The sequence below is a fragment of the Microtus pennsylvanicus genome, chromosome 2 (genome assembly GCF_037038515.1).
Source record: "Microtus pennsylvanicus isolate mMicPen1 chromosome 2, mMicPen1.hap1, whole genome shotgun sequence".
NCBI lineage: Eukaryota > Metazoa > Chordata > Mammalia > Rodentia > Cricetidae > Microtus > Microtus pennsylvanicus.
In genome coordinates this window covers 138,788,220-138,812,323 of record NC_134580.1, presented here as the reverse complement: position 1 = coordinate 138,812,323, position 24,104 = coordinate 138,788,220, and the positions used below count along the sequence as shown (strand labels likewise).

The 24,104-nt window shown below is 51.7% G+C and overlaps 2 protein-coding genes across 3 annotated transcripts in view; one reads left to right on the top strand and one right to left on the bottom strand.

The window, feature by feature from the left end:
• Rims4 (regulating synaptic membrane exocytosis 4) overlaps positions 1-17,728 on the top strand; it is a 59,313-nt gene extending 41,585 nt beyond the window's left edge. For both annotated transcript variants that reach the window (XM_075962992.1, XM_075962991.1), the window contains exons 3-6: positions 10,812-10,924; positions 11,156-11,257; positions 11,655-11,794; positions 13,446-17,728. In XM_075962992.1, coding sequence (XP_075819107.1) covers positions 10,812-10,924; positions 11,156-11,257; positions 11,655-11,794; positions 13,446-13,664 — 574 coding nt within the window. In that variant the 3' untranslated portion in view covers positions 13,665-17,728. The remainder of the gene's footprint in view (positions 1-10,811; positions 10,925-11,155; positions 11,258-11,654; positions 11,795-13,445) is intronic.
• Positions 17,729-17,794: 66 nt separating this feature from the next.
• Kcnk15 (potassium two pore domain channel subfamily K member 15) lies at positions 17,795-24,104 on the bottom strand. The gene is made up of 2 exons (XM_075962990.1): positions 23,689-24,104; positions 17,795-19,276 (listed from the first exon to the last, which is right to left on the bottom strand). The coding sequence occupies exons 1-2, from the start codon at positions 24,026-24,028 to the stop codon at positions 18,588-18,590; spliced, it is 1,029 nt and encodes a 342-aa protein (XP_075819105.1). The 5' UTR covers positions 24,029-24,104; the 3' UTR covers positions 17,795-18,587.

The following is a 24,104-nucleotide window of genomic DNA, read 5'->3' as shown; positions in this document are numbered from 1 at the left end:
CGGCTCTGAAACAGGAGGGGGTGTGAGTGTCCTCCCCTCTCCACACCTCTTGGACTCTTGCCAGCCAGCAGATGCTCACAGGAAGCCAGCCTCACTTGAGGAGCCCCACAAAGCCACTGTCCCTGGCACTTTTGGATCAGACCACCGAGCACCGAGCTACTAGGCATGTAAAAGCAGAGGGGCTTCCCACATGAGTTTCCATGTCAACACATGTGATTAGGCACCTGTAGTATGCCAGACAGTCGAGTTGGCCATCAGGGAAATTACGTCCTCAGGGATTTCCGCTGTAGGGCACTGGCCACTCATCTAGAAACCGATACAAAGGGCAGGTATGAAGATGGCGGCCAAGCTGCGAGCCCAGGTAGAGAAATGCATGCAACTTAGCCCTCTGCCTGTGAGTATGCTGTAGGTTAGGCGGCAAAATACCAGCGACGTATCCCTTGCTGTTCAAAGAGTGGACCATAGTCCAGTAACCCCTGGGTGCTTGTTACAGAACCTTTGTCTACCCACACCATTGGGTCAGAAGCCACATGACACCAAGATGCCCAGCTGGTGTGTCAAGACACCCTGGCTTAACGGCCATAGCAGCCACCGTGTGACCGCTGCAGAGAGCATTGCACAGACACTGTGCCAAGGGCTTTGACCTGTGTTGACTCATTTAATCCCCAGAACAGCTGGATGGTGGTGTGAATGCTAATAGCCCCACTTACAGATGAGGAGAAGCTGGGTGTAACTCGCCCAAGGTCACAGGGCAAGGAAACAGCTGAGCTGGGATTCATGTCCGGCACCTATCCAATTAGTCAACCCCTTCTCTCATTTAATTACCGATTCTGGAGGCAGAGGACACAAAATCCCTCCATCTTCCTCCTCTGCAGGACTCGGCATGTAACATGTCATACAAGCTGTGTGTTATCTTCTGGAGCTTGGAAAGACTTTCCTTTTCTTCCTCATCCCGATAGGAGTTCTATTTGCTAAGAATGGAGGGGCTAGCGTCAGAGCAGGAAAGCGTACAAGCTAGAGTTCAAGCCTGAGAAAGAGCCTCGATGATACTAACTCACACCAACTACACACTACACACAGACCAACACCGACCTACATACACACATACCTAGACACATATACCTATATCACATACATATACATATCTATATACACACCTATACCACATACACACATCCCTGCACACCAATCTTTACCTACACACACCTACATAAATACACCTATATCACACACACACATCTACACACACCTATACCACATCCACACATCCCTACACACAATTCTATACCTGCTCATACCTAGATAAATACACCCATATCACACACACCTATACCACATACACACACCCCACACACATACCTCTACACACACCTACACATACACACCTGTAGATACACAGACACTTACACACACATGCCTAAAAACATATACCTATATCACATACACACAAACACATATATACCTACATACACACATCTATACACATACCTATGCACACACCTATACACATACATGCATACACCACACACCACACACACCACTTATACATAGTCCACATACCATACTCACGCCAGACACATTCAACTTTACACATATCTGCCACACACCACGCATACACCCCATATACACATGTCACACACACATACCTAAACACACATGTCCCTACAAACATACCACACTTTACACATACACACACACACACACACACACACACACATACATATATCCCACACCCCTGCCCCCAGGTCTAAGATGCTTCCAACCAGATCTCATATGTGCATTTAGTAGGAAAAGGTTTACTTGGAAGGGGATTCTGAAAAATATTGTGAGAGACTGGGCAGGGGAGGTGTTCGATGGCACCAGCTTCCTCTATGGGCTGCTCAGTCCTTAGGGGGAGCCTGGCAGCTAGCAACAAGCAGGCTACTCCGTGCAACCTCAGCAGGTAACTGCCACCAGCCAGGCAACTCCCCTTTTGGTCTCTTGCTCTTTCTGTAGTACTATGGTCAAAGGACTAGAGAAATGCTTGAGGGTCCAGAGAAACATGGGCAAGGCACACAAGGGGTGGCCTTAGAAGTGGCAGATAGATCAGTAGAATCTATCACATTGAGTGCACAGGACCCCCAAACTGCCCAGCCACCCAGCCCAAAACTCCCTCTCCCTTATTCCTTACCTAACCTGTAGTGATGTGCCCATTTTAATGGTCTCTTGGATCATCCATTCCTCCCATGCCCATTCATGAGGACCCTCGCTGAGGTGCCCATTGCTCTTGCCTCAATACCTGCAAGTCTTATTTGTGGTCCAGACTCCATAGTCTGCCATCCTGCTCTTACAGCTGCTGACCTTGCCCAGCCTTTCTCAGTCCACCTCCCCGAACCTTCTGTCTCAGCATCCATGGCTCCTCAACCCGCACTCCTGTCCCTACCCCCTCTTCACCCTCTGACTCGCTCCTCCAGATCTCAGGGAGGAGCTAGCACGTTGCTTCAGCTCATGTGCCAGTTGAACCGTAGTGACCCCCAGCAACGCTGTGTTGAGGAGGATTATGGAGCCAAATTCAGGCCTGGTCAGGGTGCTGAAGTTGATTAGCAATGTCTGCTCTGGGCATGGGCGGGAGGAATGGATGGCTCGCAAGTCTGCCATTTCTCTGGCTGGGTCAGCAGCTTGCACACCCTTGGCTTCTCCAACCATAGCACTCTCCACTGTCTGTCCCACAAAACACTAAATTCAGTGCCTTCCTCGCTGACCCACTGTTGGTGTCCTCAAACTTTGAAGACTAGAGATGATAGAAGCAGATGCACATCCCACTCCTTTCTGTCCTCTCTGTCCCCTTCACCTCCCAAAAGCCAGGGACTCAGCATTCTCTCTTTCAGCTCCCAGACCTGGCTTCCAGCACCCAGCTGCCTCTTCCTTCTCTCTGTTGTTCTTCTGAGGTGTCTGGGTCACTCTGCCCACAGCCTAGGAAAGTAGCTTGTGAGCTTATGACAGGGTCACCACAACCCAGGCCCGGGGTTGTGTGATCACCAAAAGCCCAGCAGTTCAACAGATAACAAGAACCCCCCTCCCGCCCCCGCACCTGTCCTGCTTAACAGAGTCGACCTTACTAGTGGAGGGTGTGACCCTGGGCTAGGAGAAAGCAGTTAGTTTTTTTCTTGTTTTGTAAGCACTAGGCTTTGGTGAGCACTTGACCATGTCAGACTCTGCCCCAGGAATCTAGCTCATTTAATACTCAGAGTTACTTCTTTCTGTTTTACTATAAAGAAAATAAAGGCCTGGAAAGGTGAACCCCAGGCCTGCCTGATCCCAGAGCTTGAACTGCAAATCCACAGGCTCTGCTCTGGGGACATGAAGACAATTCCATTGGCCTTCCCTGTCTGGGGCCTCCACATCCATGGATTCAGACAATCATCAAGAAAATATCTGGATGGAATATTGCCTGTGTTAAACATGTATAGCATGCATACATTTCTTCTTGTCATTTCCTCCTAAACCAGATAGTAAGACCAGATATTTGCATAGAATTTGTGTAGTGTTAGTCATTAGTAATCTAGGCATGCAGGAGACTGCTCACAGTCAATATGCAAATACATCGTCTTCTTTAAGGGAGTTGAGCATCCATGAGGTTTGATATCCAGGAGAAATCTGGGAATCAGTACCGTGGGCATAATAGGGGTCAACCATGTCTTCTTAGGGTTAAGAAGTTGGATGCTGGAGCCAGACAACTAGGGTTCAAATCTCAGATGAGCCTCCTTTTAGCCAAGTCATCCTGGTTGGATTCCTGTTGTTCTGTGCCTTGCTTTACCCTTCTCTAGAATAGACATTGGTGGTAAGGTTCATCAAGTTTTATAAAGGTGTTGAAGTAAATGGGTTAACGTGAATCAGTTGATAGTATCAGGCTTGGCTCGTGACAGGTTGTCAAGGAAAGAAAAGCAAATCCTTGGCCCCAAGCAGGAGCCCCCACCCACTCTCAGGAGCCCCCACCCACTCTCAGGAGCCCCCGCCCACTCTCAGGAGCCCCCGCCCACTCTCAGGAGCCCCCGCCCACTCTCAGGAGCCCCCGCCCACTCTCAGGAGCCCCCACCCACTCTTAGGAGCCCACACCCACTCTCAGGGAGTGGGCCAGAAAAGTTTGACTCCTTGAGAGCTGCAGTCTAGATCATGTGACCCAGTGTCTCTTAGCCTCCGGTCAATTCTGCCACCGTGCTTGTTTTGAAAACTAGAATTTGTCACAGTGCGACTGAAGTATTGAGGAGCAATCGGAGCATCACCCGGGTTCCGCATCTGCTCAGTCAGGCAAGGGTTCGGCTATCAGCAACAGGAGGAGAACGAGGACGGCTACTCTCACCTAGGAATTCACACACCTCCAAACACCGAGGCACCTCCGGTTTAACAGGATATGCTGTGGTACAATGCCCCCACCTGGCTTCAGCCAGCCTCTCTAGGGCTTCACAACAGATCACAGAGGGCAGCCCTTTCCACACTGCCAGCCATCTTCAGCGCGGCAAGGTGCAGCCCCGAATTTATTGAAATACTTAAGCCCTTCTCAGCCATTTAATGTGTGTTAAACTCTATACCGTATTTACCAGGCTCCTGCCCCCGCTCCCGACACACACCACACACACACACACCTTTTTATGTGACACTGACCCATTTTCTTCCTAACCTGTGATCTTCACTGCAGGATTTTTTTCTCTCCTCAGTCGTTTCTGGGATGCACACTTTGCCTTACAGCGGAACTCTTGTAGTGTAAGTGAGCTAAATCTGCGGGGAGGTGACTGGCTGGATGGACATGCGTGGAGCAGGCAGCGGGCAGTGATTAAATGGGCAAGAGAATGGGCTTCCAGAACTTTTTAGAACCACAGCCTGTAATCACCACGAGGGCTGCTCAGCCTTTTAATTTCTGATGCCATTAAGTCGGGTGATCCAACTGGAAAAGAGAATAGAGTCGAACCTGTAAATTACTCAATTACTTCTTTAACCACCAAGAACACAGGGTCCAAGCTAAGCTCAAAGGTTAATAATCAAAGACAAATGGATTGCGCTCCAGAAACAAAACTAATAGGATTTGAGTTGCAGGAAATCTCATTTCACCATTAAAACAAAATAAAAGGCCAGTGAACAGTGGGTGGAATTGTGTTTCAAGCCTCTGCCTCTGCCTGTGTTGTGCTGGTGCGGGAGGAACTGGCTCCTGAAGGTCCTTCCGCTACCCCCATGGCCTCTGCTTGGTCCCAGGCATCCAGATGCTGCCATGCCGGAACGGGAAGGACCAGACTGTGCCAAGCTGGAAGTAGGGATGGGCAGACATGATGTCTTGCTGTGACTGGTTCAAGGAGCAGCTCTGTGTGGACCTGCGATATCCTACCCAAGCTCCCCAGCAATTCAGCTAGACAGGAACTCTTCATTCTCACTTGATATAAGAGGAGACTGTAGCCCAGACAGGCTGGAAAGACAGCTTGGAGGATAAAGTCACTTGTTGCCAAGCCTGACACCTGAGTTCAATTCCAGGGCTCACCATGCAAGTTGTTCGCTGACTTACATGCACTCTGGTGCCATATGTGAACGCACACTCACGTGTGTATGTGCACGTGCATGCACGCACGCACACACACACACATCAATGCAATTAAAAATGTAAAAAGCTTCACCCGTGTTGCCCAGCACTGGAATATAAGGTGCATATCATGCCGCAAATCTTAATCGTTATCCTTTATTCCGCTAGTTCGGGAGTTTGGCTGGGAACATTTACTGAGCTCCTGTTACACACAAGGACTATTCTGTGTCATAGCATGTGCGAAACATGTTCCAGTCGGCAGGCTCTCTCAAGTGCCTTTGCTAACAGATCTGCGTAGTGCCTGGAAACATGTACAACCGACATGGCAAGGCACACTGGGCACCTAGCAGAGTGATCTTGTTAACGGATTAAGATCCCCAACCAAAGCGCAGTGACAGTGGTGACCCGCTGGGAGTCAGAGAGGCATACATAGAACCTCGTCTGATATATTAAACTACGTTTTCCCCCACACCTCCAGGGGAAAATCCCAAGGTGGAGTTGATCCTCTGGCCAGCAGGGGCAAGGCGCACTGTGCCTCTCTCTCCACGGATGTTGTTTTTGCTAGCTCAGGGTAGCAGCTTGGTGCCTTGGCAGCCAGCGAGGCACCCTGGGATGGGAAATCAGGCAGCCGCCCAGATATTAGAAACAATTACCGCTAATTACCAGGCCTGCCAATTCCCCATTGTCTGCTTGCACTCCACCAGGAATCAAGGAGCAGGCGATGAGGATGCTGGAGGAAACTTTCAATTTTGGTTTGCAGAATGCCTGGTGCCATTTGGGGGCTGGGCTCCTTCCTGCCTTGAAACTCACAAGGCACCACTACCTCTCCATCTCTCTCGGTTCTAGAGCCTACATTCTCCTTACAGCATAGATCTTGGATCCCCCAGGGTACTGGGAAGGTAGGATAGGGGAAGCCTGGACCATAGAACAAAACCCACATCTCAACTGTGACTCTAGTGTCAGTTTCAGTGAACATAACTCAGGGTCTCTGGTTTTATGAAAGTGGTAAGTGCGCACTTTAATCTCCAAACATTTGGTGAGTGTTTATTTTTTACTTTCTCTATAAGTACAATAGGTACTGCTGCCAAATGAAAATAGTAGCCACAGGGATTTTCCTGTGTGTCTCCAATGCCAGGCAGCCTTTCTCTCTGAGGCTGACTTAGGTGGACTAGGAGGCCACCCCAGAAAGCAACACTGGGATGGAGAAGAAATCTGATAGAAAGGGAGGTGCTCATATAGGGCAGAGGTCATGCCTATGACCCCCTTCCCCAACAGGCAGCCAAAGCTGGAGGAGGCTGTGGAAGATGTGAGATCAAGTTATCCATCCATCAGCCCACCTGCAGGCCGTTCACAGTTATCATCAGTTGGATGTTGTTTCTGGGGTGAGGTGGGAGGGGCTAACCCTTAAGGGCTTCCTCTCTGCCCTGCATATAAGCAGAAAGCATTGTCAGAGCCCAAAGAGAGGCCCTCAGACTGTGTGGCCCAGGTGAGAGTACAGAGCTGCATGCTGGAAGAACAGGGTGAGGCAGACACTACCTGCCTGGCTTGAGTAGCTACTACTCCCTCCAGCTGATCTACAAAATGGGTCCACAAATAGTATGCCAAGAGATTTTAAGGTAGCCAAATAAATTAATATGGGTAGTAAATGCCCTTAGGCCTTTGGTGGCCCACAGTAAGGATTGATCATTTCCTGTTACAGACCTCAAAGTGAAGGCCCCATTCTTCTGGTTTGTTGAAGCTTACTCTCAGGTGGTTCAGGATTGTCTAGAAGGTTCTATCTATGTCCTAGACATAGAGTTCATTTAGAGAGAATCCATGTTGACTCCAAAACAGGCCCAGGGCAACAGCCAAAATATGTCTGCCCTTGATATCTATGAGTTGCTTCTATGGAATGAACCAACTTCGACTCAAAAATATTTGAAAAAAAATTCTCCAGAATGTTTCCAAAGCAAAATATGAACTTGCCACACACCTATCACTGTTATGAAGACATACCGACGGAACGGGGCACACGTGCACCCTGCCACAGCATCTGCTATTTCTCCGGCCCTCCATTCCTGTGGTCCTACTGTGCGAGCATCGTCCACCTTGTTCACGCTGTCTATTAGGTCATAGATCTGTTAGGTCTGCAGCGGTCACATGGGTACTGCACATGTATAAAGTTTCCATGTCATTTTTCCTAAACAACACAGCATGACAGCTGTTTACGCTATCACGTGCAGTGGCATTGTGGGAAGTGTCATATGTAATCTGCCCGTGATTTAAAGTACATGAGGGGGCTGGAGAGATGACTCAGCGGTTAAGAGCACTGCCTGCTCTTCCAGAGGACCTGGGTTCAGTTCCAAGCTGGCCTACAGGGCAGCTCTCCACTGTCTGTAGTTGCAACCCCGGGGGTTCCCACACCTTCACACAGACACGCAGGCAGCCAAAACCACCAATGTACATGAAACAAAATAAGATTAAATTTTAAAAAATAAAGTGCAAGAGGGGACATGCATAGGTCTATGCAAACACTATCAATGCATCCATCTTATAGGAAGGACCTGAGCATCTGTGTGGATTTTGGGGTCTCTAGGGATCCTGGGACTGGAATCAATCTGTCATGGGTACCAAGGGACAATTGGTTTAATAGGATGGAGAGAGTGCAGACATTGAACACATTGTTTAGTTTGCGGCAAGCATCCCACATGTTCATCTCTTCCTTTCCGTAGCATCTGTCACCTTCTTTCCCGGTATATAATTGATACTATTTTTAGCTATGTTTATTTACTTATGTGTATTCATGTTTCGTCTGGACAAATGTATGTGTACCGTGTATGTGTCTGGTGCCCACAGACGTCAGAAGAGGGCATCAGATCCCCAGGAACTAGAGTTACAGACAGTTGTGAGCTGCAGTGTGGTTGCTGGGAATAGAACCTGAGTCCTTGCAGGAGCTACCAGCCCTCTTAACCACTGAGCTATCTCTCCAGCCCACTGATAGTATTTCTTGTTCCATGCCTCTGAGGACAGAAATCACTGTCTGCCTTGTTCCCTGGTGGGGTCTATGTTCAGAAGGGTGCCAGGGATGTGCTAAGAGCATATGGTGAATGAATGAATCACGTAGACACCGGCTGAAGTGCCTGTCTCTTTGCAGGGTTATCGGTGCTGGTAGTGTTAGTGGTGTCGGCTGTTATCACTGTGCCGCTGGGACCGCGGAAGAAGGATGTGCGGTCCTTAGGCATCATCCATCATTGCAGTGTCTTCCGGCATGTGACCGCTGTCACCTGCCCCCTTGTCATCATTTGGTCTCAGCCACGTTCCTTCCCCAGCCCATCAGCCTCCAGGGAGCTTTTTCTCCAGTATACATGCAACTTTTGTATCTGGGATGTGGAGGAACACTGGGGCCTCAGAGACTCTCTCAGGGTTACTTGAGAAGACACGCAGGCTGCCATTTCTATAGGACATGGTGCCCTTTCTTGGCTCCACCTTCTCAGAATGGTGGTGTGAGACTGCGGCTTTCAGATCCCCACAGGCTGTCTGTGGTTTTCTGTGGTCCTTCAGCATCACCAGCTCACCTGGGGACCATAGGTCTCAGCTCACTCCGTCCTTGCCAGACTCCCTCTGCTGTCTAGGCTGGGGCCTTTGTATGGCTTTTTGTTTGTTTTCTGGGTGGGACTATCCCATTTTTGTTCCTGACTTTCTATGTCCGTTTCTTAGATTTGCAATTTAAAAGTCATGAAGCTGAGCCTCAGCCTGTGCACCCTCCTGGGCTACCCCTCTCCTAAAGCACCCCTCTGACACCCTGCTGCTGCTGCATGGAGAACCCAAAGGGTAGAAGGAAATCATGGGAAGGGATGTGGAGTCCTGTGTCTGCTGTGGCTCTGCCCATTACTACACAGGAAGGGGACAAGTGGGCTGAGCAGCTTACCTGGCATGGTGGAGAATAGACCCGAGCAGCCCTGACCTGGGAGCTAGCAGAGCCTGCAGGCTTTGTGAGGCCTAGGCTAGTCACTGGTCTAACCCCCTGGGGCACTCCTTTTAACTACTGGAGTTGTTGGGTGACCTGGCTCAGCTCAGGCATCTGACCCTGGATCCATCAGCTCTGATCAAGAATTAGGGTTACCCTTTTTTGCTGGGAAAATGTGTTTCTCATCTGAATAATGGTGGGAAAGAATGATGTGTGGTTTTTTTGTTTGTTTGTGAAAATGTGGGCCTCCTATGGTGATGGTGAGGACAAGGTGACAAAATGGTCTTGTTCCTGTAGGTGGAGATCAGTCAGTGTCCCTCGCCTCTCCCTCAGTACCGCCAGAGACACTGGAGAAGGGAGGGGAGGGAAGCGAGCTAAAACTGGCTTAACCGAAGTAATAATAGTAACTGTTACTGACTTATGTATTCAGAAGGAGGTAACTGCATCAGGCAAAGCTTGATCTAGAAGCCCACACAATACCTCCAGTCTGATAATGGCTGCATCCCTGGGCTTCCATACCAAACACTCCAGTTACATGTCTGATGTAATAGGGGGCTTCACACTCCCACAGTTCCCAAAATCTTCCATGTCGGATTTTCACTGACTGAACTGAGCCATATGTCTGTCCTGGAGCCTGGCCCTGGCCAAGGAGAAAGGGAGTGCCCTGAGAGCTGGTCCTCCCTGCCACAATCGCATGCCTTCCATGGAAGAAATGCAGTCTCTGAAGGAAACTGGAGGCTCTATTACCAAAGAAGGAAAAGTGGGTACCAGGAAGCCAAACAGCAGCAGCGGCACTTATCTGGCCCAAGGCTGATGTGCAGGGCGGTGATCGTCTGGCCTTGTCTTGAGTGAGCCTCTCATTGAGCTGCTGATTCTGGTCTAGCAGCTGCAGAGACATCACATGTGATGTAATTCTAACCAGCTCCAGATGTAGCTGATGCTGCTGATCTTTGGACCACTCTGGGAATATCAAGGCATTAAGCCTTTTATGCCAGCACCTGTCAAAACTACCTCCCATGATCCCTCCAGCCACCCTGGCCAGTTAAATCAGCATTTGTGGTACAGGTCAGTGGTGGGTATGGAGGAAGATCACCATGGTGGCTGGGCAGTGGTGGCATATACTGTTAATCCCAGGACTCTGGAGACAGATGCAGGCAGATCTCTGAGTCTGAGGCTAGCCTGGTCTACAGAATGAGTTCCAGGTTTGCTAGGGCTACATAGAGAGATCCTGCCTCAAAACAAAACAAAATGATCACCGTGAGATGAGGAATATTTTGGATCTGCACATCAATCCTAACGCACATCTTTTTCCTCTGCCAGTCTTAACTATGGAGGTGTTTGCCTGGCTTCAGATGCCCAGTTCAGTGACTTCCTCGGGAGCATGGGGCCAGCACAGTTTGTGGGCCGCCAGACCCTGGCTACCACACCCATGGGTGAGTATTCGAAGCCCTGTGCCCCTCCCTCCTAGCCCTTGCCTGATGGCGTCGTGCTCTGAGCACCTGATTTGGAGCCTGGGCTACATAGTCCAGCCCTCCACGGTGCCTAACTCTGAAGTGTGCACGCTGTCGTGATGGGACTTAGTCTGCTGTTTGGGTTGGGAGTGGGTGTAGACAGCAAGACCCTGCTGGAGCTTCTGAGCCACTTTCTAGTGTCATCTCTTGCAGGGGATGTGGAGATTGGCTTGCAAGAGCGGAATGGCCAGCTGGAGGTGGACATCATCCAGGCTCGGGGACTGACTGCCAAGCCAGGCTCCAAGACACTGCCAGGTGTGAGGACATCTGAGAGAGATATGGTGTGGTCCACCGGACTGAACTTCTGGGAGGGAGAGACATCTTTCTTCATTATCATTATTCCCTTATACCTAGTATATACTAACATACCTAGTATACTTGGCACCCAGAAGGGCTCAGAAAGCATTTATGGAGAGGTTGGGAAATGAATATGTGAGGTTAGCATGGTGGGCAGTTGTGGACTGAGGAAAGGGGAGGCAATGAAGACCTAGAAGGAAAGCAGGGCCTCCCAGACATGACCTCACCCATTTGTCCTGTGGCCCTTCTCATACTCCTGGGGGTTCTCCGGTTCCCAGAAGTGGGTGGTGACCCCTCTATTACCCACGATTTAAGGGAGCAGCCTAGAACCCTGCCTTCTGCCCTCTGTCCCCAGCTGCCTATATCAAGGCCTATCTGCTGGAGAATGGTGTCTGCATTGCCAAGAAGAAGACCAAAGTGGCCCGCAAGTCACTGGACCCACTGTATAACCAGGTGCTGCTGTTTCCTGAAAGTCCCCAGGGCAAAGTCCTGCAGGTAAGGGGGTGGGGTGTGTGTATGTGTGTGTGTGTGTGTGTGTGTGTGTGATGTTAACTGGGGACAGGGTCTCTCAAGGGCCTTACCCAGGGGAATTGAAACACAACTTCCTGTGTCTCTTGTACCCACAACTTCCTGTGTCACTATGAATTTGGTCCCTCATGAATCTTGACTGTTTCATCTCTGGAATACATGGGAGAAGGAATGAACTAACTCCCAAAAGTTGTCCTCTGACCTCCTTATGGATGACATTTCATGAACATTGCATACATGCATGCACACATTTGTGCACATGCACGCACAAGCTAATATCAAAGATGTATGTATATGATGTGTATATATAGGCTGGAGAGTTGTCTCCGTAGTTGAGAGTGATTACTGGCCCCTGTAGGCAGCAGAACACACACGTGTGCACACGCACACACCCATGCATCTGCACACATACCACACATAAAATTAAAACCAATTTTCTAAAAAGATTAAAAAACAAAACCCAAGCAGACAGTCTCAGTTCTGTCTGACTAAGGACTATCCTTTGAGCCTGTTCTCAACCTTCCTAATGCTGCAACCCTCAAATACAGTTCCTCATGTTGTGGTGACCCCAATGATAACATTATTTCATTGCTACTTCATAACTGTAATTTTGCTACTGTTATGAATCATAGTGTAAATAGCTGATATGCAGGAAATCTGATATGAGACCCTTGTGAAAAGGTCGTTCAACTCGCAAGGGGGTCATGACACACAGGTTGAGAACCACTGCTCTAGGGTTTGTTGAGCTGGACTGTGCTAACTCACCGTTGTTGAGAGACAGGACGGCAGACGAGGGACCTGCAGCCACAGACCCAGATCCACAGGCCAGCTCCAAGAGGTGCTGACCAAGAGACCAGGAAGGTGCTACAGAGAAAGATTGGACCAAGAAAGGAAGCTAGCAGTGTCTGCGGTGTCCACACTTTGTGAGCATGCTTTATGAGGGGGTCTGAGGCTCCCTGTGGGGAAAGCAGGGGATGGAATCGTGTTGCAGATGCAGGGCCATCCTTCAAGGCCTGACTTAGCTCAGATTAGGGTCATGTGGAGGATGGAGCAGATAGTGTGAGCAAGAGGAAGGAAGCCAAGGTATAGATGGAGTAATAGGGACACTAGAGCCAGAAAACCGTGGTCAGAGGAGTGGCTTTTATTATTTTTACTTCTTTGGACCTGGGGGTGCACTTGGCACATGCATGTGGAGATCAAATGATAACTTGCGGAAGTCCATTCTCCCCTCCTACTCTGTGGGCTGTGTGGACTCTGGCAGCGTTGGACTTAGGTCATCAAACTTGGCCGCAACATCTCTCCCTTGCATGACTTTTAAAGAGGTAGACTACAGGGCTTAGCTGCATTGGCCTGAGGGACCCCAGGTTCTGGCTCAGAGCCTATGAATGACTGTGACAGGCATTATTTTTTAATTTTTATTGTATGGGTGTTTTGCCTGCATATGTGTCTGTGTAGTGCTTGTGGTCCTGGTGCCTGTGTGGTGCTGGGAATCAAACCCAGGGCCTTGTGCATGCGGGGCAAGCACTTAGCCAGCTGAGCAAACAGCCGAGCTCTCAATTGCAAGAGGGAATCAGCTGCGGTTTTTTTTTTTTTTTTTTTTTTTTTTTTTGTCCTACAGGTGATTGTGTGGGGCAACTATGGGCGGATGGAGCGGAAGCAGTTCATGGGCGTGGCTCGAGTGCTGCTGGAGGAGCTGGACTTGACCACCCTGGCCGTGGGCTGGTACAAGCTCTTCCCCACCTCCTCCATGGTGGACCCAGCCACAGGTCCTCTGCTCCGGCAGGCATCCCAGCTGTCCCTTGAGAGCACCGTGGGGCCCTGTGGCGAGCGATCTTAATGCCAGAGTTGGGGAGGGGCTCCCCGAGATGGCCTGGAGACCACCCAGCCCTGACCTGGGACCCCAGGCCCAGGGGCACATTGGACATTGGAGGATGGGGTTCTTCCCCACGGTGGGGAAGCAGAATGGGGAGACCTGCCCCCCTTGGGCCCCTCCTCGCTCCTTCACCTCCTACCCCTGAGACCTTCCCTCTCCCAGTGGGTTGGCTACACTTTTGACTTGGCCGGTTTTGACCTGGTGTTTGCGGCTATAGTCAGAGAAAGACTGAGGTGGTGGAGCAGGCGACTCTCCTGCCCCACCCCACCCCACCTGTCACCCCCTTTGCCTCCTTGGAAGCTCGCTGCCCAGAGCCAAGTCCAGATCCAAGCCGGCCCTCTCCATGGTGCCAATTACCAGCAAGTGTCTTTCCTGCGGCACCGGGTTCAGGCAGCTACTCTTGCCCCAGCGCTGACGGGGCAGTTTGCAAGGATCCGGAGCCAGCTCCCGGGGGCCCAGAGCTCCCCACTTGAAGGGGAGTGTGGGTCTCCCTCTGCCTGCCCGTGGAAGGAGCTTTGCCGCAGCCTGTCTGAGTCCATCCATCCATCCCCTCCTGCCTGCCCCTCTGCTGTAAGCTCTAGGAATTGGGGGCCAGCAGAGATTAAAGGAAAGGAGGAGGTGCCCGAGGCCTGGCACGGATCCCCAGGGGTCCTTGCTCCATGGGATTGCAACAAGCTGGTCTGGAGCTCTTGGTGGACTGGAAGGAGCATTGTCATCTGTGATATGGTGGAGGACTGTGGGGACCCGAGTTTCCGGAACCTTGCACACAGGGTTCTTTTGTGTGTAGGGGTAGTGGGAGCCGAGCTTTGAAGAAAGCTGGGATTAAGCCTAGTGGTACCAAGGTAAGGGTTTCCCAAACAGGAGAACCCCTCCTTGTTGGATGAGATCAAAGGCCATCTTGCTATCCCTCTGCCTCTGGTCTAGGGTTTTGGGGAGGCGTTAGAGCCCCTCCCATTTTAGCCTTTTTAAATAAACCATCCTGTACGAAGGGCAGAAGCCACTGCCCCAGCCTCATCGCCATGGCTCAAGGAAGTACAAGAAGAGAGATGCAGAGCTGAGTGTAAGAATTAGAGGCTCCGATGAGGCCTGGGTAGCTGCCTTTCCTGTAGCCCTCCCTAGGGCCTGCAGGAGCCCTTTTGCATGCAAGGGAGGACACAGTCTGGCCCCTATAGAAGCACATTTCTATCACTGTCCCGGGAGCCGCCCAGCAGCCTGCCAACTCCTCTTCACCTAGTCCCTGCTGTGTAGGGTGTAGTCCAGGTTAGCTGGGTAGTTTAGCGTTCATGCCTGAGCCCTATTCTTAGCTCAGATGTCGTCTTTTCTTCAAGCCCCAGGCTGGGGTTAAAGGGGGGCCCCAGTACATTCCAGAAGATTGCGACCTCCTTCTCTAGCCTGGGCTGGAGGGGTTGCCTAGCTCCCCAAAGGCCAGCCCTTCCACCTTCTCCTCCCCGTCTTCCTCTCTCTTCCCTTATAGGGTAGTAGCCCTGATTGTTCATTGTATTCAGCATTCTGGGGAAATACCCTCAGCATTGATCTTTGGATTCACTCCTGAGGATCGCTGGGCCTTGTAGAGGGGCCTGGGCTCCACGAGAGGGTGTCATTTTCCACTGAGGATGCCAGGGCTCTGTTGAACCCCCTGTTGTTCCTGGTTCTTATACCAGGGAACTCCTTCTACTTGGAAATTCTCTCCATTCCCAGGCTGGCTTAGCTCTGAGTGCCCTTTAGGGTTCTGGTCCAGTTCTGTCACCTCCACGTGGAGCTGTAGACACTGCACAAGGAAGGGCTGTGCACAGGCCCCCTCTTCTCTGGTTGGTCTTCAGAGTGTCCTTGAGTCTGTGGAGAGAGGGGCAGGCCCTCAGCACAAGGGAGAAGGGCTCTGGGGGGGCTCATACCTGAGGCCCACAGTTAGCCATCACCCCACCTTTATTTTTTAACCAGTGTGATATCTCTGCAGTTAGGTTATTACTCACTGTCTGGAATATTTTGAGCCAGGAGAGCGGCTTCTCTACCCAGACCCAGCCGTCTTTGCTGTGGTTGTTTAGGGTGGGACAGAACCTGGCTGTCAACCAGAGGAGGGGCTCAGCTCTTATTTGTTAGAGAGAGAGAGAGAGAGAGAGAGAGAGAGAGAGAGAGAGAGAGAGAGAGAGAACACGCAGGAGCACTGGCTCCAAAGCAATAACACCACCCTGGGGTGGTCAGTGAGGCCCCTCAGTGATTTTCTTGTTTGTTCTGTGAAATCTCACTCACCTCCTGGAGGGGTGTAGTGGGGGCTGGAGCCCCATTTCTTTGTATCATTGTAAGCGTGTGCCCCACTTTCAAGGGGCTGTGACCACTGGGTGTGGGAACCATATCTGTCCTCACCAAGGACTTGTGGAAGGGGAGTGGTTTTCACCGTTAGCTCTGGGGATTATCGAGCTCAGCTTGTCCCTACTGCTGTCTGATCCTCTGTCAACTCAAACTCTGCCATCTGGAGAGGAGTAAGAGGGCGGAGTTGGGGGCCTTTCTGGTGCTGGGTCTCTAGGGGTGTTTCTGTTTTCTTGGACAGAGGCAGTATTTAGGACTGCCATGGAAAGGGCCATCTCCATTTTCCTTTCCCAGAATGCCTCTGCATTCGGAAAGGCAGGGCCTGTGAATCTTTAGTCCATTTGCATTTTGCAGGGAAAAAAAAAAGGATACCAAAGCCCTGCTGAAGGAGAGCCATCCTGGGGTCATTAGTATTCCCAGTGACACTTCTACCTACATCTCCTCTTCACGTCTCCTGCAGAGCTGGAGCCAGGGCAGGATGAAGTGGGGGGTCTCATCCTTCCTATCCCTTTTCTTTGGAGCCTCCTAGTGGCTCCAGATTATGGCGCGACTAGCTGTAGCCAATCTGAGAAGTCAGGAAACCCAGGCCCCAGCAGGAAGTCATTTGGTTAAGGCCCCTCAGCATTATGCCTGGGAGGACAGAGCTGGGAGCCACAGCCAGGAGACCAGCGCTCAGGGGCAGGTCTGCCACCATCCCCATTGCCAGCTTCTAAGTACAGGTGGCACTGCCTTGCTTGATTCTCTCCTCTAGGCTAGTGCCTTTTCTGGGCTTGAATTGGGAGAAGAGGAGGTGCCAGGGTGGCCGTTTGTTCTGGGTCATAACCTCTCCAGGTCCAGCTGAGAGGTGGAAAACACAAGCTCCCTCCTAGGTTTGTACAGTGGGGGCTCCAGGAAGTCCCCTCTCACCTCCAGAAGGGATAACACCACCTCCCATAACACTTCCCAGTGTGTCCCCCCAGTGATTTTACTCTGACCCTCAAAGGGCAAGTGAAAGGCGGCTCATGTTGTCAGGAGGGAGAGGTGGAGTCCTGAGAAGCACTTGCCACCGAAGTGCCGGCTTTGACAGTGGTTGAGTGCCAGCCCCTTCTCCGGCGGCCCACAGCACAGGCGTGCAAGCACACAGCTGAAGTAGTTAACTTTTTACAAGCAGTTCACCAGTGGGCTACTTAAGGCAGGAGACTCTGGAGCACTTTGAGGTTCAGAAGCAGCACCGCGCCCCCACGCTCTCCCAAAGCAGAGCTGTTGCACCAGGCAAGGTCACCTGTATTTATTTATTGAGCAACAGCGCTACACCAGACCCAGAGCCTTGGACCCCCTTTCTGTCCTTTGCGTTGGCTCTCTTGGCCCCCCAAGAGGGCCTGTGTCTGTGGAACAGGACCTTGGTGGAGGAAGAGTCCCCACAAGCTTACCTGGCAAGCCCGAGGGTTCTTCATCTCAGTAAGAGAGCCTGTGTGGGCTGGGTGGAGGCTGGAAGCAGACATAGGTGTTATCTCTGAGCCCTTTGTATCCTCCTTCAAGGTGGCAGGAAGGTGGGACCCCAGAGTCCTTGGACTGGGAGCCTCCATCAATCTACCCACCTTTCCCTGTGTCCTCTTGGGGAGCAGGAATAGCCTGGTCCTTCAGGGAGGGAGGGTTTTGGGGGTCTCTGAGTTGGAGAGGGTCACATTGCATTGTGTTCATGACCACATAGCTCATGCTGGAAATGAAAGTTTTTGGCTTTTCTACACTGGTTTTGCTCTTTTTTTTTTTTTGCATCAAGACGATTCCGTCTGGGAAGATAAGGGACACGTGTTGGAAGGGGTGAACACTCTAGGGTGTCAAGGTGTCTCGCCATGGGCTGACTAGCATCCTCTGTGAGCAGAAACTCAAGTCAGGAAGCTCTCCCCCAGGTGCCCTGTGAAACAGGGTGTGCAAATGGGCTCTGTCTTACTGGTGGAGAAGCTGGGGTTCAGGAAAGCGATGTGAATCCCAATGACATGTTGCTGGTGATTGGTGGGACCCAGAATGAAATGCATCCCACACCACTGAGCTGCCTACAGGTAGTGAGAGGGGGAGACCATCCCCTTCATCCAGAAGGGGCTACGCAGGAACAGGGCTTCTGCTTGACAGTGGGGCAACCATTTACAGTTGGGATAACTCCACCCTTCATGCAGAGCAAAGGGAATGCCATCTACCTGGTGCAGAAATTGCCCACTGTGAGCCATAAACTGCCTTCAATCTGTCTCATACTTCTAGCATGAGCACCCAGGCCCACTAGTCAAATTCTAGTGCTTAAAATCGTGCCTTTCCTCTTCAGGGCAGAAGCTAGCCGCTTGTCATCCTTTGAAGGGGTGACCTGGTGTCACCCCTCCTAGGGGCTGAAGGCCACATTTTCCTACAAGTTTAGACCAAACAGTTTACACCTCCAGGGTGACTGTACAGTCGGCTTCTGCTTTTAGTGCAACATTCATGTATTACTAGAAGGGATGATTCGCAGATGGTAACGGGAGCCTCAACCCCCTCCAAGCCAGAGGAAGGGTGGGTTTGCTAACAGGCGCGGCTAGACATTGATTGGTCAGCCCTCGCCCGGGTAGGGTAGGACTTTCAGATGGACTGCCTCCGAGCTCGGCGTCTGTCTGTACTATTGTGGCAGTGGTACAGGGCTTCTGGACTCAAGGGAGGCGAGAAGGCCGGGTTGTCGCATGCCCAAGTATCCAGCTGATGGATGCCCTGAGAGATACAGGTGGAGGCCGCAGTGCGGGCGCGTCTCTTGAGCGCCCCCCTGCGGAATGCGCTGGCGCAGCGGGCTGAGCGCTCAGGAGTGTAGGCGCTGGCAAGAAAGCGCAGGACCACCAGGTTGAGGAAGGCACCAATGACCGTGAGCCCCAGAAGGATGTAGAGGAAACTGAAGGCCACGTAGGGCGGCTTCCTCTGTAGCGCCTCGTCTCTCTGTAGCGCCACGAAGTCGCCAAAGCCGATGGTGGTGAGAGTGATGAAGCAGTAGTAGTAGGCGTGGAAGAAGGTCCAGCCCTCGAAGTGCGCAAAGGCAGCGGCGCCGAGGGCCAGGGTGGTAGCGCACAGCAGAAGCCCGGCTACCACCATGTTCTCTGCGGAAACGTGCGGCCGCTGCAGACCCAGGCAGCGCTTGGCCTCCAGCAGCAGAAACCTCACCAGCGCGTTTAGACGCTCGCCCAGGCTCTGGAAGGTGACCAGCGTCAGGGGGATGCCCAGGAGTGCATAGAACATACAGAAGACCTTACCGGAGTCCGTGCCTGGGGCAGCATGGCCATACCCTGTGTGGGGAGAGGGATGGGGTACTGAGAGCACAGCCTGCCTCCAGGCACCCCCACCCCAGGCCAGCCTGCCCCCAGCAGCCCCAAGCCCCACTTAGATCGTCCCCACACTCTGAACCCCTGTGTGGCTGTTCACATCCCAGTGTCTCAATTTCTGCCGCTCCCCCCTCCAAAGATGGATAATCTACCTGTGGTCCTTCAGAACCACAGAATTCTGTTGGGGCATCTTCTGTCCCCAGCGGTAGCGAAGGATCTGAAATGTATTTTGCCTGGTGCAGTGGAGGAAGCTCAGCCCCAAAGCATGGACCCAGTTGATAGGATGCTCTGGAAATAGTAGTTGGAGGACAGACCAGCGCTGTGGCTGGCTGCCCTGGGGGTTGGAGGACTACACAAGGGGCTTTGGAAGGGTTCTGTGACTTGGTCTACACGTATTTTATAGGTGCTCTGACAACCTGAGGTGTACGGGAAAATGGAATTTTAGCAAAGTATGCCTTGGTCTAAAGGGACGGCAGACAGGTCTTCTGTGGTTTTTTAGTACCTCCAGGGTGAAGTCCCAGTTCTCATAAGGAGCCCCCAGTTCCCCACACACACTTCCATCCTTATGCCTCCACTCACTCATCCTCATCCACTCCTTCCTCCCCAGTCTCATCCCTCTTTGCTCATCTCCCCACTCCCGAGCCTCACCCCTCCTCCCCACTCCCCAGCCTCTCCCCTCCTCCCCACTCCCGAGCCTCACCCCTCCTCCCACTCCCCAGCCTCACTCCTCCTCCCCACTCCCGAGCCTTACCCCTCCTCCCCACTCCCCAGCCTCACCCCTCCTCCCTACTCCCCAGCCTCACCCCTCCTCCCTACTCCCCAGCCTCACCCCTCCTCCCCACCCTCCAGGCTCACCCCTCCTCCCCACTCTCTAGCCTCACCCCTTCTTTCAAATTCCCAGTCTCTATGCTCATCCTCTTGACACCCACACTCTCCAGGCACACACTGCTGTTTCCCTAGGAGAATGTTGCTTCTCCACCTCTTTCAGATTTCCCTTCCTCTTGGACTGCCTTCTGTTCCCTTCCCAGCACCCCATCCCTTCAAATTCCTCATCTTCTTTTGCCATCCTGTCGGCCTTCACTAAACACCAACTGGTTCTGGGAGTCTTTTGTTCAAGTATTATTCACTGGCTCCCTCATGGACCTAAACATGTGTGGGCTTCCTTGAGCCGTGGGTCACTGTGCCATTGTTGTGGAGTGTGTGGATATGTCTCTTTCTGGGGAGAACAACAATAACGTACATGGGCCCATAGCCAGGGAGACGCGAGGGAGTACCTCTCCCAAAGACAATATCCCTCCTCCGGCAATATCTCTGCCCAAAGGTAAAGCATACAGACCCCTAGACCTGTGCAGCTCCACATGGTTAGACCTCCAGTACACACAGATGTGCAAAATGGTACCCACACATGGGCTGCCATTGTGGTCATAGCAAAAGTCAGAACCCATCCATCAGTAGAGGCCTGGCTAGCTCTGTCTCAGCATTATCCGAACCCTAGAACAGTTCACCAGACCACAATGGCCACATCACCTTGCAGACATCTGGCAGCACCTAAGGAAGCTCTTGGTATTCTCTACTAGGGGACGAGAATGGGGTTAGCTGTGTGGTGTTGGCATCCAGAGGCAGAGGCGAGGATGCTACCAACATCTTACAGGGCCCAGGGCAGGCCCCCAAAACAGAATTAACCTGAGCAAGATGTCAGTACTTCTAAGGCTGAGAAGACCTGCTATTCAGTCTGAGGAAAAAGGTGTCATGGCTCTTTAGGGTTGATATAAAAAAGCATTAAGATGTCCTAAATTAGGGTCTAGGATATGGCTCAGTTGATAGACTGCTTGACTAGCATATCTGGTGTCCCATGTTCAATTCCCACTACCTCATACAAGGCAAGCATGGTGGCACACACCTGTAAATCTCCAGCACTTGGGAGGCAGAGGCACGAAGACCAAAAGTTCTGTCATTCACAGCTACATAGTGATTTTGAAGCCAGTCTGGGCACAATGAGGCCCGGTCTCAAAAAAAAAAAAAAGGTGTACAAAATGAAAAGAGTGGGAATATGCAGAAGAATGTATATAATATATTAGACAGACAGCGTGTGGTACTTGAAGGAAAATATACACAGAGCATGTGCAGAGCTATACAGTGCATGTAGCTGGACATGTGTGAGAGACTGGTCAGATGTATGGGACCCAGGGAGATGGATAAATGGGTTAAAAGATAGGATAGAGTCTCAGAAAGCCAAAAATAGCATGTTTCATCTTTCACATGAAATCTAGAGTTGTTTTTTTAAAAAAAAATTCATGAAAGCTATAAGAGAGACCACTTAGAAAGAGGACCAGAGGAGGACAAGAGAAAGTAGCGGGGTAGATATGATCAGCATGCCCGGTACACATGTATGATAACGCCACGGTGAAACCCATTGTTCTGCAAAATTAATATACACTAAGAAAAAAGACCAAATGGCTTCCAGGGAAGGGAGGGCAGGAACAAGTTTCCTTTTCATCCTGTACCCCTTGGTACCCTGTGAAATGTGCAGTGTGAACATGTATAATATTCTAAGTCTCAATGTAGCATAGGATTTAAAGCCCCTATGGTTGATCGCCCTTCCACTGCATGGCCCCGTGGTACCCAGGGGAGACATACACTCTGTCCATCGCTACTGTGAGTCCTCGAGGACAGGGACCATGGTAACCACATCTGTGCACTCCGAGTCACCCGTGCTCTGTACAGACACGCAGACAACAGGTTCAAAGAAAGTTAACTGACTCCGAGCAAATGGGAGGAGAGGGAAGCCAGAGGGGGACAGTGCCCTCCCAGGACCAGCAGGCCAGGAAGCACTGCTCTCATCTTCTTGAGATCTGCCAGGTTTGAGCATCGGGAAATGAGTGATAACAACAACAACGCATACCAGGTACTCTCCGTTCTCTCATTAGGCCCAGGTTAACCCTGTTTTATGATACAGGAAGCAGGCTGCGGGGGAGGGAGCTGTGCAAAGGTCCCAGTGCCTGTCCATGCCTCTGCTAAAGCAGAACCAGAGTTTCTGGACTCCAAGAGCCCCCCCCCTTAAAAAAAAGCAGGTAGTGGTGCCCCCAAGTGGCCAGAAAGCCAAAACATTTCCCATTTCTACGCCATTGTTTTGGTAGTGGTGATCCCCTGCCCCCCAATCCCTGGTTTCTTTCCCAAATTTGGTTTCAGATTAGCATTAGCACGGGAAGAGGCCAAATCTGGCTGGTAGACCTTCAGCGAAAACGGGAAGGGGCAGAGGCTTCAGAAGAGATACAACCTCTGTAGGCACGGTCTTGAGAATGGGGCTTGTAGACAAGAGATGGCAGAAGCATTGCTGGGAGCTGGGTTTACAGCTGGCAACTGATAAATTATTCCTAATGAATAGTGCCCACATAGCCTATGGCACCGTGCTGGGCGGCTCACACATCTGACTTCACTTTAAACCTGGTATTCACCCAGCGAGGTAGAGCATTTGCTTTTGCCTTTGACAAAAACAGGTGTCTCTGAGGGGGCACGGTAGCTTGCCTGAGAAGGCAGGAGGCTGGAGGTGCCCAGAACTCAGCTTTTAGGGTTGCAGGTGTGCTTTTAAACCCTTGGCTCCTGTGCAAGCACATTCTCCCAGATGTTGGTTTCCGGTTTGCTCCTCTGAGGCCACCGGGACATCTGGCAATTACACTTGGAGCCTGGTACCTAGTGGCTAGCTAACACAGGTCTGAAGGCAGGCTCCCCAGGTTTAGCCCTCAGGTCCTGAACAACTGCAGTTATGGTCACAGCTGGAATTCAGATGGTATACATAGGGGTTCCTCTGGATGCTCCAATGTGAGGCAAACTTTGGTAATCAAATGATGGGACTCTTATTAGGCTCTGGGTAGCCGCTAGCCACACAGCAGTCCCAAGACGAATGACAGCTCTGTTATATGGGGCCAACAGAATAATCAATATGATTAAAAAACAATCTTATTTCCACGGTGCTTTCTGTGGATCAGGCTCTATGCTAAAACGATCTGCACGCACACATAATAATCTCCACTACAGCTGGCGTTCCTCTCTTCCCCCTGCAAAACACATTAGGACTCCTAGTTTTCTAAGAACACAGTGGCTCAGAGAAGTCAAGAAACTTATCTAAGGTTACACAGCTGACAGAGTGGGACAAAGAAGCCCCACTTCTGTTCCCCAAGACCCTGGGGTTTGTTCTAAGCACCCCTGTTACAGCCTCGTGGCAAACCATTACTGACTACCCCCGTTTCGCCCAGTGAGGCAAATGAGCCTCGGAGAGCTAACTAACATGCTCCTTCCAAAGGCAGGGACCGGGGTGGGACCGCACCCGAGGAGAGATCGGGACTGAGCGGGACAGAGGGGAGGCTCCGAGGGCTCACCGATAGTGGTGATGACCGTGATGGCGAAGTAGAAGGAACCTGCGAAACGCCACTGGCGGCCGGCGCGGTGCGGCTCTGCCTGCAGCGCCAAGCGCTCCAGCTCGCGGTAGTCGTCGGCGGAGAAGCCGTACTTTCTGCGGAACTCGCTGCGCTTCCGGGCCAGCAGCCGCTGCCGGTTGCGCTCGGCCTCGGACTCCAGCGCATCAAAGACCGCGGCGCCCACCAGCAAGTAGGACAGAATGCACAGGACGAGCGCGGCCGTGCGCGCACTCTGCTTCCTCATCGCGTCTCGCCTGCTCTGAGTCCCAGTTTCTGTGCGCCCCGACGGTGCCAGCTCCATCCCTCTGCGCCTGGTGTACAGCAGAGGGCCGGCTCTGAGCTCTTCCGCCGCTTCCCCGCCCTTGCTCACGCAGGTC